The sequence below is a fragment of the Hipposideros armiger genome, unplaced genomic scaffold (genome assembly GCF_001890085.2).
Source record: "Hipposideros armiger isolate ML-2016 unplaced genomic scaffold, ASM189008v1 scaffold_123, whole genome shotgun sequence".
Taxonomy (NCBI): Eukaryota; Metazoa; Chordata; class Mammalia; order Chiroptera; family Hipposideridae; genus Hipposideros; species Hipposideros armiger.
Window position 1 is genome coordinate 2,591,928 of NW_017731473.1, and position 14,469 is coordinate 2,606,396.

Here is a 14,469-nt window from a genome sequence, read left to right on the forward strand (position 1 = left end):
AGGGAGAGAGAGGGATGCATCTTTTAATTCTGATATAACATTTGGGACCCTGATGTTGAGGAAATCCTCCATGTCTCAAGCACTGACTACGGTCAACTACCTCCCTATGATAATAAACCAGAACAGCCACTGGGCACGGGAGAGTCATGCTAGAAAACTATTAGGCAGGTGTCAGGGATTGGGAAAGGGTGCGCCTGCCAGGGCGCACAAAAACAGAACACTTCAATACTTTCTTTTAGCTAAGGGAATGTCTATGCAGGCTGGTCCACCGATGACATAAGAAATAGTGGGGTTCCTGGCTCTTGCCAGTTGTCGTCGTTAGTAGTTTCCGGCTCCATTTCTCTATCTGTGCTGGAGGAGAACTGAAAACTTTCATTGAACACACGCCACAGGCCAGCCATTTCCTTACATGGCATTTTTTCGTTTTTTTCTTACTCCTTGCAGGAACCCTAAGAAGTTGTCAGAGAAGCTGAGGCGCTGAGAGATGAAGACAAAGCTCTTTCTGGCTCCGCAGCCCGGATGGACTAGAACAAACGCGAAAGGGGGGAAATTGGCTCCGAAAGGATTAGTTTTAAAAATACAAATGTACCGAATGTTTCTCTGCTTTTGTTTAAAGGAAAACACCCTGCAGTGTTTCCTCTCGCAGGAATGACTCCCAGCAGACAGACAAAGGGGAGAATTTTAGTTGAAGCTCAACATAAAACCGTGGTAGTTTCTAAGCTGCTGTAGAAACTGGAAAGGATTTTAGGTAGGGCTGATTCTGCTCGCTGACAGCCAGACAAGCCCTTCCTGGGGCTCCCAGGAATCATTCTAGAGGAAAGCTCCCTTTCTCCTCTTTATAATGGGCCTGCACGAGGCATTGCTGAAGTCCCCTCACAGCCACTAGCATGCAGCCTAATGACTTAATTGCGTGACTGGCAAGATCCCTTTCAGGTCATTTCAGGAGCTCTCTCAGGTAAATGACATGGCGCCACCACCTCAATCCATGTAGCAGAATGAATTTGCTCTCCCCTCACACTAGAGAGACAAAGCAAGCCTTGGGCCCCACGTCTACCTGGATTCCAGTAACAACGTGGCCTTCTCGCTGAAGAAAGGGGCGAGCAGGCTCAGGAGCTCGCCTTCCTCCAGACTCGGGTCTCCAGGGCAGCCAGGTGTGTGGGCTCCATCGGAGTCTAAAATACTGGAATCTGTGTGCCTGAAGTATCCATTTTTGCAGCCCCCTTTGGAACAGTCCTCCACAATCTGCAAATCAAAGTATTTGGTCAAATAATGGACTGTGGAGGAGGGGGCGGAGGCACATGGAGGAGGGGGAAGGGTGGAAACAGGGAGTGAGTGAGTGAGTGAGTACAAGTGAGCCAGCCAGAACATGAAAGCGGGAGCGGGGAGAGAGGGACTCAGGCACAGGTCCACACACACAATACGGCAAGGAGATGCTCTGGCAAGCCCACGAAGATGTCCACATCACTTCTCCTCAGCCTCAGTTTCCTCCCCTAGAAAATGGGAGCAGTAATGCCACTCCTCAAAGTGACGATGAAAACAAAATGAGCTGACTGACTCGCTGAGTGCACGGCACAGTATCTTTCCCACTACGGCACGTTCCCCACCCCGTGGCCCACTCCTTGGAAGCTCTTCCTAAGGGCACAGAACCCATGCCATTAACAATGCTTCAGACATTTATATACACTGCAATGTACCCTCCCTGTTACGTAATAGAAAGCCGACTGGCTCCTTACAGAGGCATCCTAATTAATGTAACTTTGATTTGTCTTATTAGGAAGGTGGCGAGTTCCTCATTCTCATGGAGATGTTATTTATGGATCACTCAGTGACCCCTTCTTGGGTCACTGAGGGTCCCAGGAGTGGTACCAAGGATGCGTGTAGTTAGAGCCTGTGCTGGGCATGTCTTGAGGTGCTGCAATTAGCATTCTTTCTCCTCCTTTCCAAAGCTGTAAATTCCTTCTACCAACCTATAAATAGCTCCCCTTGACTTCATTACTGCTGGTGAGATACACACTAGCCATCACACCCCTCTCTCAACACTTGTAAAATGATTAAGTTTTTAAATGGAAGACAAGACCCACACAAATGAGCTGTTATTTATAGGGTCTTGTTTGCCACCAATCTAGTTATTAAATCCATCTAAATAAGCAACCTCCCAAGAAGGAAAAGTCTAGAATATAACAATAAAAACAGTAATTGCTATCACTTACTGAACATTTAGTACATACCTTTCTATTTAAATATCACAATAATGCTCATAAGAAGTATTATTATCTTCACTGATGGGGAAACTCAGGCTTAGGAGGTAAGCGAGGGTTGACCAAGGTCACAGAAATAGTGACCAAGACGCAAAGTCAGATCCGAGTCCAAAGCCTCCGCTTTCACTGCTTTGCTTTCAATGACATCTACAATGTAATGATTTCCCATTCGTGACCCCATGAACGTGAACCCTTGGAGGTCGCAATCTTCAGCCTCCTATTTCCCACCACATCCCAGTCCACAGGGTCCTTACAGCCTTGAAGAGCGTTTGTTCCACATGCTTGGTATCAATGTGACTAGAGGAACATTCTACGTGGACAGAGTCAAATTCTCATCAATGCCCAGGTGACACTAAGCTGGGTTCCAGGTCAAGAGATTACAGAGGCCCTGAGAAAGGGACTTTGGTTTTATCAGGGGCTCCTTAACTGCAATCAAATGCTCTGGGAGTTCACAGCAGTTTCTTGCTGGGACAAGGGTTCTTGTCCCAACACCGTCACTGACTTACTCTCTGTGTCCTGGATAACCAGCTCCCCGCATAGGCCTCAGTCTCCAATGCGTACAACGAGTGGGTTGGGTTAGATCTATAAAGATCTGTCCAGGTCCAACATCCAATGCTCGTCATTCTGTTTTTATTTGCAACTATATGTTTGCTGTTTCATGACTGGCTCTACCACCCAGTTTGTAACTTCTGAGAAGGAAGAGACCTTGCCTTGTTGCTCTCCACAGGCACACAGCTGGCACTCGATGCAGGCAGAATGATCAGAAACCCACTGAAGTTTTTCCAGACTAGACGACTGGCTTGGGCACAGAGAGGGGTGATGGAATAAGAGGTAACTGCCATGTTCCCACCTTGTCACTCTGCTCCAAATGCTGGTCAGTTGGGAAATTACTCTCGTCATCCTCTCCGATCTTGATCGTGTCCTCGACTTCCTCGCTAGCCGGAAGCTACATGGTTCATGGAATGGTGTGAAAATGCAACCCAAAAAAGGGTGCCGCATGAATATGCATGAATAAGTCAGCGATGACTTTTTTTTTAAATGCAAAGCAAAAAAACAAACCAAAAAAAGGGGCAGAAACAAATGCCAAAGCCATGAAATAAAAATTAACCAAAGTTAGAGTTGCTAGTTCTGGCACATCACATTCAGCTGCCTGGGATCAGGCATAATTTAAGGACAAATTCCCCAAGAAATAACTACAGCTATTTCCCCCTGCCCTCGCACGGCCTTCCCTGAGCTGCTGTAAATTGAATATGCTGTCTGTTGTGCTGCTCCCATTCCTACCATTGCTAAATTCACTTTCAGATTATATAAAAGTAACAAGATTTTGGAAAATAGCTATTGATGGAATTGAAAATATCAAATAGCGAGAAAGCAGTAAATGAAATTTATGGTGTGCCTGATTTATGCATCACTCCTCTATTTAGCACAGGGCATAAACCTCTTTTTGGACTGTCACACATCTGAGATGGACGGTCCAGCAACACGGCCAATTTACTGGCAAAAAGTCCTCATTGCTAATAAGTAGAGCATCAGGCTTGCCTGACAATAACTTTATGCTTTTGAAAAGGAAGGACAGTTACTCATAAAGAGTGCATAAATCCCTAATGCTTTAAACATGTGTCAATCCCAAAGGTTCGCCGTTCTGCAGAATGGACAGTAGAGTTCTCAAGAGGGCCAGATCTCAGCTCTCTGGAAGAATGAAAATTCTAGTCATGGGACACCTGCGTTAACCATATAGAAACTGAAGGGAAAGGTAGCTACACCCAGAGGGAGAATCGGTCAGAGCTGTTACAAAAATTATCCCAAACCCCATCTTTCCAAAGTGGTAAAACCACACACAAGATGCTGAGTCACCTGCTGGGCAGGCTGTACAGATGAGCGATGTCTAGGGCTCTATCGCCATAGTTTTAGTCTATGAATCCCTACATTTAGTCAATTACCCCCATCATTCTACCAGCCCAACTCAAATGTATCTGATCTTCCTTTTAGAGAAAACCCTTGTTTTGGAAGAAGAAAAATAAAATAGAGCAAACTGACTTCAGGAAGTCATTTGATAGAAACAGTCCCAGGAGTAGAACATATTCCACCCAACTACATCCAAATCTGCAACCACGATCACACAGGACCGATGACCACAAACCAGGTCTTACTACGCTAACGACCAAGCGATAAACAGACTAGACATGCGCACGTATACTTGACGAAGGCGCAAAAGTTTCTAACTATGGGTGAGGAACCCTCTCCCGCTACTGGCTTCTTCCCTTATTATTAAAACGTTCTCAAGTGATACAGATCAACTAGGACTATTAAAATTGGTAGTAAGAGTATAAAATGTTAAACTACTATGGAAAATATATCAGCAATTTCTTATAAAACTAGTAACCTTGTGACCCAGGAATTTTACTCCTAGGTTTCATCAAGAAAAGTGGAAACATATGACCACATAAAGATCTGTATATGAGTGTTCTTATCAGCTTTTATGATAATATCCAAAAGCTGGGAAAAATCCAAATGTCTATCAATAGCAGAAGGAATGAACAAACTAATATACTCTAACAGTGGACTACTACCTAGCAATAAAAAGGAATAAACTGCTGATTCGTGTAACAAAATGGATAAATCCCAAAAATATTACTCTGAGTGAAAAAGCATTACACAAAAGGAAACGTACTTTAGGATTCCATTTATGTGAAGGTCAAGTTCAGGCAAAACTAACCCATGATAGAATAAAATGAGAAGAGTGGCCAGGGGTGGGGGTGGAAACCGCCGAGAAGGGACATGACCTTGACAGCAGGTTTGGGTTACACGGGTACATACATTTGTAAAACTTAGCAAAGATAGACTTAAAATTTCATTTCCCTGTATGTAAATTTAACCTTAAAATAAAGCATAACTATAAACATATTAAGGTTAAAGATAAGGATGTTGAAGTATTTAGGGGAGGTGTACTGATGTGTGTACATTAAAATTTATGCAAAAGATGGAGTAATGATGGACGGGTGGGAAATGTCAGTAGTAGAATCTGGGTGGTGAGACTTCCCTGCCAACAGTCTGCTCAGATCACTCCTGTATGTCAATTCTCAACCACATTTTTCTATAATACATAAATTAACAACTAGTTTTATATATATATATATATATATATATATATATATATATATATATATATGTATATGTATATGTATATGTATATATATGAAAATAGGGGCAACCTTATTAGAGATTTTGTAAATGTACTTTAAAACAGAAGAATGTGGGTGGCCGGATGGCTCAGTTGGTTAGAGCGCGTGCTCTTAACAAGGTTGATAGTTTGACTCCCACATGGGATGGTGGGCTGTGCCCCCCCAAAACTAGATTGAAAATGGCGACTGAACTTGGAGCTGAGCTGAGCCCTCCACAACTAAGATCGAAGGCCAATAACTTGACTTGGAGCTGATGGGTCCTCGAAAAACACACTGTTCCCAACAAAGTTAAAAAAAAAAGTAGTATTCTGTATGTTTGGGGGAGGCGGGCTATAAAAACCAAACCAAACAAACAAAAAAAAAACCCAGAAGAATGCCCATTCTTGGCCTTTTGTTGGTTGGTTCTGAGTGAACTGCCCACAGGCAGGGAATAGCGGTGTTGGAGCAGCTGGCGGGGATACCACTGCGACCATTCTGAAGATAAACGTGGCAAATCATCATCAAGGGCCTCTTACTATCTATGCTCTTTGTCAAATTAAAAGTTTCATTTATGAAAATAAATGAGAGGCCTATGTTATACCTAACCTCTATCTGTACTTTTAACCTAATAATTACATATCTGGGAATACAGTCTAAGGAAAAAATCCTAACCCCAGAAAAACATTTGAGTCCAAAGATACTCATCAGGTCCTTTAAAATAACGAATCACTGGAATCAATCTACATGTCCAACAATTAGCGAAGCAGTTAATTAAATCTCGGTACATTCATAAGCTGAAAAGAGACGCTATAACATAACAGCAACTGGGAAAAAAACAAGAAACAAACTTATGCATGTATCGTGGGCATGCGCACATTCACATACACAAATAGAGAAGGAAAGAGACCAAAATGTTAGTCAACTGTGTTTTAAAGTGACAGGATTAGGGGTAATTTCTTTTCTGTTTCCCAAGTGTTAGGTAATGCTGTGCGTTAATTAAATATTAGAGAAAAAACACCAAGTTTTAAAAACACAAAATATGTCTGTTTGTTTCCTTTTCTGACTTACAGGCTTCTGAGAGTAGGAATGGCGCCCAGCCCCCACTCTGCAGGCCATGCTGCGCAGAAAAGGCCATTTGTTTCTGCCTGCTTTCTCATCAGAGAACCACGCACTCCCAGGGACGGCAGCCGCCCCTCTCTGCCACCCACCCTCGCCTCTAACAACCTCTTCTCCCTCAGCACAAGATTACTGTGGGAACATGATCCTCCCCAGGCCGCTGGTCCTGTCCCATCCTGGGGGGAAGACGGGGGACTGTGCTACAAAGGACAAGGCTATTCATAGGGAACAGCAAATTGAAGTGCAATCTGACAAATGACTCAATCTGAATCGGCTGGTATTAAGATCACAGAGTGGGAAGAGGACGAAGCCTCTGTTCTCCTAAGGACGTAATGGGACATTTAACAGATTTTTTTTTCAAAGGGCAAATGAACAAACAAACTCGCCATTTACAACCCAGATGAAGGGGGTGAAGAGTGAGCTGCTTATTAAAAATGCTGCCTTGGAGAAAACAAACCAAGAGACTTGTTTCTCCCTAAATGGACTGCAGATATTCTTGGTTTTCAAAATTATCTGGAGCCCTGGAGGCTGAGATCAATAATATTCTGTCTCGCAAAGACAGCAGATGGCCAGAGCGCAGCATAAATACCTTTGAGCATTTCTCACTCTGAAGGTGGGAGGAGACAGCTTCAGGCTGACAAATCTTTCCCAAGAAATGATGTGGCAACGAGACCTCCATTTATTTACCTGGCGTGCCAGGCTGAGTTCAAGATAACTCTAACCAAGAAGATTCCAGAGGGCCCAAGCCCAGAAAGGCCCTACTGCGTTCCATGGCGAGAACGGTGCCCGTCTTCTGAAAAAGGTTAACAGACGCAGGGAGCAAGGCTCTTCCCGTGGGAGAGGTACGCCAAGTCAGAAGCTAAAGGGAGGAAACGAAAAACTCTCCTTCACTGGCACGCCTTCGGGGCCAAGAACCAAGAAAATCAGAGACAACACATCACAGAGGTGAGCAGAGGCCCAGACACCATCAGAGGGAACAGCTTTCCATGGCCTTTCCCTGGGTGGAACCAACAGAATGGGCCCCTCATCCCCAGTACACAAGCCCAGGGAACCACACGCTCTAGTGTCCGTGACCATGATTTACCCTTCCGGGCCCTGCAAACTTTCAAATCCACCAGCAGAAAATCCCCACAGCCAGGAACCTGGCCCTGCAGGCTGATGGGACTGTTTCCTGCCTGTCCCGCCCTCTGGGGCTCCCGGGTCTGTGTGGGAAGGAAAGACACACATCCCGTCTAATCTGGAAGTCCAGGTGCCGTGAGAGTGAGAAGATGCACAAAATTCAGGGGATTGATACAGAAGGGAAATGAAAGATGTGTTACTCGCTTGTTTTTCAATGTTAATGAATTCATTAACGCTGCCTCTCCACTACCTAAATTATACGGGTGATCTGGTAACTCTCCAGGTCCCTCTGAGACCAGGCCAATCATCCGGATGTGCATGTGCAGCACAGACCAGGGCTGGACTTGGAGTCAATCGCATCACAACATACCGAACGTGTCCACGCAGACATGACCCAAACTTGACAAAGCCTACAGACAGACCTGCTGACCCAGAGGGTCCTCAAAACCCAGCCACAGTAAAGGGGATTTCAATAGAGACTCCCCGGGACAGAGGCAGTCTTGAAAATTTTGGGGGCTATTATTTATTTATTTTTTTTGTAATTAGCACATGACAACAAAAGAGTTTCTTCTTACCTCTGTTTGTTTTACTGACTCGAGTCTGTCATCCCCCTGGTAACCCATGCAGGAGAGATCAAAAATGGCTTTCTTCAGGTGCTGGTTGTCTGTATAGAGTTCCTTCACTAGCTGTATAAGGTCACTGACCTAGAAGATAAGAGCAGAGAGAGGACTGGGTATCCACAAGCAGAGCTCCGATGCCCAGGGCCACTCCCCTGGGCACAGGCCTTCCTACTCAGCAGACCTTTCAGCATCACAGGTATGGAGTCAGGCGGCCTGATGCGAGTCTTCAGGCTATGCTGGGTACAGTGAAAAAGCCACCAGCATCCCTCTGTTCCCATGTGAGAGCCACCCCTGCAAGGGAAAGAGACCCTGCGCAAGCTGCCTAGTGTGAGCCTCCACGTCCTCTTCTGTGAAATGGGTTCCTGAGAGATGGGACAGGGTCATGGTCACAGAGCACTGGCGTCCTCAGTACAGTCTAATGATAGCTCCTACTATCTCTGCCTTATTAGAGACCCTCGGGAGGAAAGTCCCCGAGGCCAGAGTTTCTGAGACTGTGTCAGAGCCTTAGTTCACACCTTCGCTGTACGCCTACCTAGCAATGTCAGTAATAATAATAGTCTTCAATCACAAAGCAATTTATAGCTACTACAATACTGCCACAAGCTTTAGTCGATCGTTCCTTACAAAAATCCTGAGGAGGTGGACAGGCTGGTACAACTATCCCCATTTTATAGTGAAGAACCCGAGATACAAAGAGTCCCAGGTCCCGCAGCTGGGGGTGTCTGGACCATTAAGCGACATACAAGTATAACAACCTCCAAAGTGCCTGGTCATGTGGGAAGGGCAGCTGCCTCCACAGAGGCAGAGCCAGGCCCGGGGCTTAGATCTTGGGACTCCCAGCCCAGTGCTCCTCCTTACGGCCTAGGTCTTGGTCGCCAGGGGCATAAGCAATTGAGCAGGCACCACCTCTGTTCCCTGCAGGCTTCAAATCCCAACGGTCAGTCATTTTCCAAAGATTTCCTAATAGGGTACTCATTAGCCTCTCAAATAAAGTGGGAAATCCCACCCCGACTACACAGAGCAGATGTCCAACACACCAAAACATGAACACAAATTGGACCCAACCCTCAAGGTTACAGTGGGAAGAAGAAAACTTTCTGATTCTAGAAACAAAGTGCCAAGCAAGTGAACTGCAGCCTGCCCTTCACACAGCCACAGGTACTAGCAGCAGCGTTTTCTTTCTCTTCAAAAATTTACAAATGCCTCATGCTCCTTGCTTTACTCCTCTCAAAATACTGAAATTTTTACAGTTCTCCTTTCTATTTCTTGCTTCTGTACCTTACACTTGCTATTTTCTCTTTCTTGGCTGAGAGCACCCTCTGCCCAAACTCCTATGCATCCGTCAAAGCCCACGTAAGGCCTCACTTCTGTCGAGATGTTTTCTCTAATCAAGTGAGCACTCCCCAAACCCCAACAGCTACCTTCTCCCTCTCAGCTACCTCTATACCTTGTACATCTGCCTGCTCACAGCGAACCCTGCACTCCACATTGCAATTCCTCATTTGCATGTCTGTCCCACTCTATCAGACTGTGAATTATTTCAGACAAAAACTGAATCTGTCACGTGTATATGATAATTTTACAACAAAATGCAGTCTCCTCTGAGCTCACACTTCCTATTCGTATCAATGGCTCTCAGAAGTTGAAATGCAAAACCACTCTAGCTAGACCAACAATCAACAGATTGAAAAACCTGTCAAGTTTTAAAAAAGATTTATTGATCAAACCTGGACCTTTATTCTTTCAAAAAGCATCTATTAACTCCCACTATGTGTGCCAGGGACTAGGAAATCAGAAATGAATAGGATACAGTCTCTGACTCAAAGACGTTCATGGCCTAGCAGAGGGCACAGACAAACAGCCAGATAATTACAGATCTGTATGAGAAGGGAGTCAATGTGATTCGGGACAAGAAGTGAGGCGAGTGAGCTGAGGAAAGGTGGCCGACCCCATGTGGAAGGACGGAGAGCATTTCCTAGAGACGCTCGAGCCCGGGCCGGGTCCTGGAGTCTGAGAAGGAGCGTATCAGACACGGGAAGGGCACTCCAGGTAACGCGTGTAGAAGGAGCAAAGACAGGCAGGGAGGACAGGAGAGACGGGAGAGGGAAGGGGCTTTCAGGATCTTACACCTCTGATCAGGAGCCCAAGAGACAACAAGTAGCCCACAAAGCACTGAAACGTAGAGGCTGATACCTTTTTCTTAAGTTCTTCTTGAGAAAACTGCTCCACTTGAAATCGATTGTGCTCTTCAACACAAATACTCAGATAAGATGTTTGATCACTATAAAATGAAAATGGTTCTTCCACTAAAAAAAAAAAACAAAAAAAAGTGGGGTGAGGGGAGAAAAAGAATATCAGAAATAGATCCTTCCAAGCCCAGTCCCAGTGCAATCCGTCTCAGGCAGTTTGAGTTGGGGGTGGGGTGGGCGCTGGGGGGGGGGGGGGCATAAGTACTCATAGGGAGTTTAACCTCTGGAACACAGGCCGTTTTCCTTCTTCCTCTACAGGCTGGTATCTCAAAGTTTGGTTTCATCATGGGCTGTATCAGCTTTCACTGTAGCCAATTCTGAACTCTAGTTTGCATTTCAAGCGTTGTGCCTGGAGACCATTCTGAGTGGCACCAGCGAATGGCGGTTTCAGTTTAAACGAGGGAGTGACTCTGTTCATGGGAGCACACAAGGAAATCGGACGTGGCCCGCAGGGTAGAGCTCAAAGGAAGTAAGTGCCTGATGGTTTTTTACTGGCCCGAGTCCTCCATGGTAGTGAGCACACCAAGTGCAGAAACCGCCCGCTAGATCCAAGGTAAGAGAGCCTGGTCACCTCCATAAGGGTCCGTCTCCTCTGCCACAAAGGTCACATTCTAATGTGAGGGAAGGAGCAGAGGAGGGCAGGCTAGTTCCTGAATGAGGCACATCCACAAACATCTCCTGTAACACACACGGCTATGCGCTGATACACCTAATACACTAGACAGAGCTACACGTCAAAGGAGATGTCCCTGCTCAAATCTGGGTAACTCACCTCCCACCCCCACCCCTGGGCCTCAGTTTCTTCTTCTGTAAAATGAAGTCGATACTTCCTCTCCCTGATGGGATGAGCGTCAGGAGCGGGGATGAGAAGTCAAGTGCCTGCCACTGGGCGCTGGACACAGGAGGCGCTGGAGAAATGTCAACCCTGCCGCTGCTATTACCCATTTTCCCCAGATGTGCCAGGCCCCAGGCTAGAGACACAGGAAGGGAGAAGATTCTAGCCCAGACCCTAAGGAGCTCAGGGTCTAGGAGGGAGAGGGCCAAACAGTTCTGTGATGGCAACAGCAGTGCAAGAACCGCAGGCCCCTCAACTTGCAGCCCTGCCTCAGTGAACCCACTTGTGCTCATGACAATCTCAAAAGCAACGTTTCTGCATGAGACAGCAATCTCACCCCCACGCGTCTGCAGTGGGGCTCTCTGCACGGGGTGCCGGGGCAGGTAGGGCCCAGCCATTCTGGGCAAAGAGGGCTGCCTCCCAGAGAAAGGGGACTGCAAAGTTCCAAGGTCACCTGAAGCTGCAAGTATCGAAGGATGCAGACCATGGTGGGGCATCAGAAAAGCAATCCTGCAGCAGCCCCTCTGGGCCCTTGATGAGGAGGGCCGAAGCCAGGCGGATATAGGCTGGGAGAGTCAACATTAACCGTCACCACAGAAAAGGAGCCCCAGATGAATCCTAGGGGTGCCTCTTCTCCTACTGGAGTTTTAGAGCCCTCTTGACGTTCAGCCAAGGCCCTCCACGTGGAAAAACCAAGGGAAGTGCATACAAGAGCGCGTGTACCTTCCCGCCTCTGAACTTCACTGATCCGCTCCTCCAGCATCTTCTGCAAGTTCCGATACGACAGCACCTCCTGCTCCAGCTGCCTCCGCAGGGCCTGAACGTTGTCTAACTCAGCCTGCAGGTTGTCGGCACTTGGTAAAACAAGACACCAGCGATTTTAACACAGACCTGTTTGTGCGTTAAGATGCAAAACCCAGCAAGCCTTCCTTTGATTTATATGTCATTTGTGGGGTTTGTTTTTTTTTATGGTTATAAAAGCAAATACATCTTTGTTATAGAAAATGTAAAACATAAAAGTATAAAGAAAACAAAAATTACCACGGTCCCCCTACCAATGAACACACAGCAGACTGTCTTTCCTCCCAATCTTTTTTTTCCTGAGTATTTTTACAAGGTTGAAATTACACTGGACATACCAGGTAAGTTGTGCATTCCTCACTTACATGCTTCCCTACATTTTTGGAAATTATTTGCAAACATCATTTTTTATGACTATATTATTAACAGGTAAATGTCACACCATTTACTTTAACTCACCCCTATTAGTGGACATTTCCAAGTTTTCGCTACAGATGTAACTAGGTAAAAAGTTTAAATCCGCAGAATGTTTGGAAAAATGCCTTCTGAGGGCTTGGGTTTAGAAGGGGTGGCTCTCCAGAGCCTGGGTATCGCCTGGCACCTGGGCTTCATTAGAGGAGACAAGGGAGAATGTCTGCTGTGTCACTCCAAAAAGAGCTGGCACTGGGGTAAGGGTGAGGGGCAGGAAGGAAGAGAAAAAAGAAAGAAGACTGAGCCGATAAAAGGAAGGAGAGGAGGACCAATTCAGGGGCCAAAAGAACACCACTGTAATGGGTTAGCCACTCACAAATCCATAGCAGAAACAGATTTTTATTTTGGGGGGGGTGTCGAGTTTCACATAGGGGTCACTGTGATACAGTGCTGAGCTGCACAGAGAGCACCCCAAAACTCAGGGGAGGCCAAGAAAATGCACGTGTCCCAGAATCGGCATTAAACTCGGGGAGGACTGTCCACCTGAATTTCTCCAATGACAGAAATGTTCTGTATTTGCGCTGATACACAGCCACTGGCTAAACAAGCCCACTGAGCATTAAACTGTGGCTGGCGTCCTGGGGAACTGATGCTTTCTTCTAAATTTAAATGTAAACAGTCACATGGCTGGTGGCTGCTAGCTGGGCCATGCAGCTCCAGGAAGGCTCTGGGCTCCTTACGACGTGTATAGGCCGCGCAGGTCTGAGCCATGACACCCGCTCTCAGCGGAACGGAGGTCCCAGCTGACACCTGAATAACGGTGTTTCGCTGGACTCTGTGCCTAAAGCCTTGTTTCACACTCAGGTTAGTTCCTTAAGGAAGATTCCTAGCAACTCAAAGGATATGAACACTTTTCAAGACTAGCAAAACACACTAACAAATCAGAAAGCCTCCGTTTCTAGACACAAACAAATGCATCACTCCCTGTCCAGCGTCTGACCTATGGCTCCCTAAGAGGGTCCCCCAACATCGGGAGACTGTCTATATAAAATTTATGAAGATGTGGCTTTTTCTAGAGAGAAAGCCCATCAGCTTTCAACAGGTTTTTCAAAAGGGGTCCATAGCCCCAAAATGGATAGGAGCTATTGCTCTAAATACCGGGATGCCCAAAAAATGTATACACATTTTAAGAGCCGTTATCTATGTATTACTTCTCGAAGCTGAATTGAATTACAGTAGCAATGTGTAGTATGACATTTGCTCAAAAGACGGCATTAATCAAATGACTGCTAGTATCATCATGTGACAGGCAGGACAAAGAAAATGGCAGAAGCACGGTTGTTCGAGGATTGCAAGACCATTTTGAAGCGGTATTTGAAATTCGAGAACGTTGTGGAAGCACAAGAATGGAGGCGTGAGTCTGCAACACAACCTCCAACTTAACACCCCTTGACTTCTACCTGTCTGGGACCTTAAAGGATGTGGTGCACCCTAGGAAACCGGTTATACTGGCAGTCCTTTGGGAAGAAATTGAAACGGCATGCACAGCGATACAAGTGGACACTTCGGCCCACGTTGCTCAAGCAGCAGTTCGCCGTAATCAGAAGTGTCTGGACGCTGATGGGAACCACTTTGAGCACCTCTTGTCATTGCAGAAGTCAAACGTGACTTGTATTCATCTTTTGTTATTGGTATATATTGAGCATTACAATTTTAATAGTTTTTTCCTTTCTTAAAATGTGTCTACATTGTTTTTTGGCACCCTCTGTGTATGTGCTACAGACTCAAGCCCCACCTCTCCTTGAGGATTTCTTCCAGCTCCAGCCATGGGGCTGCACACATAAATCAACATATATCAGAAGGAAAATAAACCATTATGTCTAATCTTCTATGCTCGCT

The 14,469-nt window shown here is 46.0% G+C and overlaps 1 protein-coding gene across 4 annotated transcripts in view; it reads right to left on the reverse strand.

Moving 5' to 3' along the window:
• CDK5RAP2 (CDK5 regulatory subunit associated protein 2) overlaps positions 1-14,469 on the reverse strand; it is a 171,719-nt gene that overhangs the window by 69,526 nt on the left and 87,724 nt on the right. For 3 of the 4 annotated variants that reach the window (XM_019648259.1, XM_019648261.1, XM_019648258.1), the window contains exons 16-20: positions 12,082-12,212; positions 10,468-10,580; positions 8,230-8,358; positions 3,109-3,204; positions 1,055-1,242 (exon numbers count right to left, since the gene is read on the reverse strand). In XM_019648259.1, coding sequence (XP_019503804.1) covers positions 1,055-1,242; positions 3,109-3,204; positions 8,230-8,358; positions 10,468-10,580; positions 12,082-12,212 — 657 coding nt within the window. The remainder of the gene's footprint in view (positions 1-1,054; positions 1,243-3,108; positions 3,205-8,229; positions 8,359-10,467; positions 10,581-12,081; positions 12,213-14,469) is intronic. The other variant, XM_019648260.1, reaches the window with a different exon arrangement.